Source organism: Mandrillus leucophaeus, unplaced genomic scaffold (assembly GCF_000951045.1).
Source record: "Mandrillus leucophaeus isolate KB7577 unplaced genomic scaffold, Mleu.le_1.0 Scaffold380, whole genome shotgun sequence".
Classification (NCBI taxonomy): Eukaryota; Metazoa; Chordata; class Mammalia; order Primates; family Cercopithecidae; genus Mandrillus; species Mandrillus leucophaeus.
In genome coordinates this window covers 1,338,600-1,343,134 of record NW_012104032.1, presented here as the reverse complement: position 1 = coordinate 1,343,134, position 4,535 = coordinate 1,338,600, and the positions used below count along the sequence as shown (strand labels likewise).

General features: G+C 48.5%; 1 protein-coding gene across 1 annotated transcript in view; it reads left to right on the top strand.

Annotated features, from left to right (window-relative positions):
* Nucleotides 1-4,535, top strand: part of MYH7 (myosin, heavy chain 7, cardiac muscle, beta) — a 22,449-nt gene that overhangs the window by 9,880 nt on the left and 8,034 nt on the right. The window contains exons 22-25 of the mRNA XM_011990714.1: nucleotides 1,063-1,305; nucleotides 1,489-1,665; nucleotides 2,801-2,946; nucleotides 4,076-4,166. Of these exons, the coding sequence (XP_011846104.1) occupies nucleotides 1,063-1,305; nucleotides 1,489-1,665; nucleotides 2,801-2,946; nucleotides 4,076-4,166 (657 nt within the window). The remainder of the gene's footprint in view (nucleotides 1-1,062; nucleotides 1,306-1,488; nucleotides 1,666-2,800; nucleotides 2,947-4,075; nucleotides 4,167-4,535) is intronic.

The following is a 4,535-nucleotide window of genomic DNA, read 5'->3' as shown; positions in this document are numbered from 1 at the left end:
GCTTCTCTGAGGCCCAGGCTGGTTCAGGGGCAGTGTCAGGAAAAAGAGCTCAACAGGTCTTCAAACAGAGAGACCTGCAGGAGGCGCTCACATGAACACATTGCAGTCACAGGGTCAGAGGGCCTCAGGGAGAGTGGGAGGGATGAAGAAAATGGGACATTCCCAAGGTTTCAGGACCTCAGGTAGGAAGGAGGCAGGAGGCTCAGCACTCCTTTCATGGGCCCCTGCAGAGACTCCCTGCTGATAATCCAGTGGAACATTCGAGCCTTCATGGGGGTCAAGAATTGGCCCTGGATGAAGCTCTACTTCAAGATCAAGCCGCTGCTGAAGAGTGCAGAGACGGAGAAGGAGATGGCCACCATGAAGGAGGAGTTCGCACGCCTCAAAGAGGCGCTGGAGAAGTCCGAGGCTCGCCGCAAGGAGCTAGAAGAAAAGATGGTGTCCCTGCTGCAGGAGAAGAATGACCTGCAGCTCCAAGTGCAGGCGGTGAGGCTCCTGGGCTACTGTTGGTTCTTCCACCCTGATCTACCTTCACCTCCCACAACCCTGCACCTCCCTGCACAGGGGCTCACTGTCTTGTTCCTTCAGTCAGAGGACTCTGGGCTCAACACTTCTAAAGACGTCCAAAGAGGTCCCCCAGGAGGAGGAAAGGGCAGAGGGAAAAGAGCTGACTTTTAAAAGCACAGGCTTTCTACTTGGGTTCAACCTAGATTCACAGCTTAATACTTTGTGACCTTGGGCAGACCATGCATCATCTTTGAGCTTCAGTTTCCTCTAGACAGGGAATAAAGCTGTCCATTTCATTGAGCCATCAGATATAAGCGCTTGGCATCAGCAAATGCAGTTCCTGCCCTTCATGGGAGGAGACCAGAGGAAGAGGTCCAGATGAAGACTTCTGGTTCCTTTCCTCTCTGTTCCCCTCCCCATACTTCTGAAGCTCTTGTCAACTGGGGATATCCTAGAGTTCCCATCCTATTTGAGGGATGTGCCTCTCCTTCCCTTTACCTGCAAGAATGACAACTTTGCCCCCTGAACAGCCTCCCCTCTGTTCCTCGCTCTCAGGAACAAGATAACCTGGCAGATGCTGAGGAGCGCTGTGATCAGCTGATCAAAAACAAGATTCAGCTGGAGGCCAAAGTGAAGGAGATGAATGAGAGGCTGGAGGATGAGGAGGAGATGAATGCTGAGCTCACTGCCAAGAAGCGCAAGCTGGAAGATGAGTGCTCAGAGCTCAAAAGGGACATCGATGATCTGGAGCTGACACTGGCCAAAGTGGAGAAGGAGAAACATGCAACAGAGAACAAGGTAAGGGCAGCTCCCTTTGGCTCCAGCCCAGGTCCCCTCAGGACTCTCAGACCATACTGACCTTGACCCAGGTCAGCCACTCGGCATCCAGAGAGCAGGATGGACCTTGACGTGGAGCTCCCCATAGATGGCACCAAGTTGGTGACCTTTGACCCTAAAGGAGATGGGATTCTTGGTCGGCAGGTGAAAAACCTGACAGAGGAGATGGCTGGGCTGGATGAGATCATTGCCAAGCTGACCAAGGAGAAAAAAGCTCTGCAAGAGGCCCACCAGCAGGCCCTGGATGACCTTCAGGCCGAGGAGGACAAGGTCAACACCCTGACTAAGGCCAAAGTCAAGCTGGAGCAGCAAGTGGATGATGTGAGTAGACTGAGAGTTGTGGGGCCTAGATATGCCATGTCCATCTGTGCCCAGAGGGGTGTGTGTGTGCGTGCGTGTGTGTGTTTGAAGGGAGGTGGGGTTAGAGGATGTTAACTTTCCTGATATCTTTCTAGAAAGGAGCTGGGGAATGAGAAGTCAGAGGTGGTGATCAATTCTGAATTATGTATCTAATCTCACTGGTATGATCAATAATAGAGATGAGTTTCCTTATTTAATTTAAGTTCAATCCCAGATATCCCTGCCTTTGACACAAGATTTAGAGGGTCATCTCATAAGAACGTGATATATTTCTTTGGAAATTTTGTGAGGCTCTCCAAGAAGAATTTTTGAAATTCCAATATTTAAGGTAGAATCTGATCGTTGTTCCTTCTGATGCACATATGTCTGTTGACTCACTTATCACTCTGTATTATAATTATTTAAGCTTCTATCTCAGCCATAAGACTACAGGCTTCTTTTAGACAGAAACTTGGATCTATTCAATTTGGGGACTGCAGTGCTTAGCACAGAGCCCAATGCCCAGTAGGTGTTTATAGGATGCTGAAAGAATGAATACTGCAGCCGGACGCAGTGGCTCACGCCTGTAATTCCAGCACTTTGGGAGGCCAAGGCAGGTGGATCATGAGGTCAAGAGATCGAGACCATCCTGGCCAATATGGTGAAACTCCGTCTCTACTAAAAATACAAAAATTAGCTGGATGTGGTGGCACGTGCCTGTAGTTCCAGCTACTCAGGAGGCTGAGGCAGAAGAATCCCTTGAACCAGGGAGGCAGAGGTTGCAGTGAGCCGAGATCACACCACTGCACTCCAGCCTGCTGACAGAGTGAGACTCCATCTCAAAAAAAAAAAAAAAAAAAAAGAAAGAAAGAAAAAAAGAAAGAATACAGCTTTGGGGTTTCATCCCACAATCATTCATTCCTTTATTTATCAAATATTGATTGAGCATCCCCTATATCTAGGCAATCTCACAGTCCCCTAATAACATCTGGTCCACTCTGGGGAAGGTTTCCCAAGTCCTGAACTCAAAGATTTACCAAGTCCTGGGGCAACTGAACAACAGAATCACCAAGTCAGTATGTTTTGCCTACTGGGCCTGGCTCCTTCTCTCTACCAGCTGGAGGGATCCCTAGAACAAGAGAAGAAGGTGCGCATGGACCTGGAGCGAGCGAAGCGGAAGTTGGAGGGCGACCTGAAGCTGACCCAGGAGAGCATCATGGACCTGGAGAATGACAAGCAGCAGCTGGATGAGCGACTGAAAAAGTACTGTGTTCCCTCCCTGCTGTCCTTCCTCCTCCCCAGCCCATAACAGTACAAGCAGACACAAGACAGCCATCCTCTGAGGCAACAACCTCATGCAACCTCCACAAGCAGAGTTGCAAACCATGGAAAAAGACCTCCCACACAAGGGCTTTCCTCCCTCAGTCCCATATATCAGGGTTAGTTAGATGGTCCTCCCTGGCAAAAAGTCCATTGTATCCCTTAAGTCCTTTCTTCTTATTAGGCACTCAGTGGGAATGAAAATAACAGCCTTCCCCCTTTATACACATCTCTCTTTGGAGACCAGTTCCTTGACATGGAGGAAGACTCCACATGAGAGCCTCTTAGGAAAGTCCCTTTGTGGCTTTTCACAGAGAGCCCACAGGGCACCAAGAAATGCCCTCACACTTAAGAAGTCAGAGGATCAGGGCCATTTCTTTGTTTTGCTTAATTTGGGGTTTCAATTCTTAGTGTAAGTTCTTCCAAAATGTATAGACTTTCCAGACTTAGTAAACAGTGAGCTTTCAGAACATATTTGATAATTGAAGGTCTTATGGTGTTTCAGGCTCAGGACTTTGAAAGGCTTTGAGAATCATCATAATCTACATCCTCTTCAAGTTTGTGTTTGCACAGGAATCTTCATACCTTCCCAGGCACAGAATGTATTGAATAAATGAATAAATACATGATCCTATTTGATTCTCAAAACATCTTTTAAGGATGGTATCTTTAATTTCACTTTACCAAAGAGGAAAATAACTTTCAGAAAGGTTAGCTGAGTTACCCAAAGCAACAGTGACAAAATTAAAGACCATCAGAGCTAAAAGGGACCTTTCAAACAATCTAGTCCAACCCCCTCATTTTACAGATGAGAAAACAAGGACCAAAGATGGGAATGTCCTGTAGAGCCCAGGCCCCATCACCCTGTCTACAGCCCTCCTCCCATTACGTTCTTGTTGGATTTCAATCCTACCACAGGTGTTACACCTCCAGGGATCCTACATCACCCCTAGAAGCTATTTTTCTAATGAAATCCTACTCTTTAGCTGTTTCATTACCATTTTCAACCACTGGTGGACCTTCCTGAGGCCCCACGAGTCTTCCTTACCTCACCATCCCTCCTTCCCTACAGGAAAGACTTTGAGCTGAATGCTCTCAATGCAAGGATTGAGGATGAACAGGCCCTCGGCAGCCAGCTGCAGAAGAAGCTCAAGGAGCTTCAGGTGAGGTCTGGACACCCTCGCGGGATGCTTAGTCCCTGGGCTGGTTCTGTTTCCCCTGCCCCCTCCTCTAGGGTTCACAGCATTACAGGAACTGATTATGTGTCCATGGAGGCAGACACGCAGCTATTACAGTGTCCCCATGGATACATCCAAAAGGGGCCAGGTGATCCACAGCCACCCCAAAAAGGTCACAGGCCTGGAGGGCAGAATTCCTGGCTTCCTGTCTCAGCTCTGCCTTAGTTGGGTGACCTCGGGGAGCCCACCCCAGATCTCTGGGTCTCCATGCCCTCCCCTGTTACATGGAGGTTTTTACGGGCTCCTCAACTCTGATGGCATGACTTTCCTTACTCTAGAGCAGAAGTTGTGTTA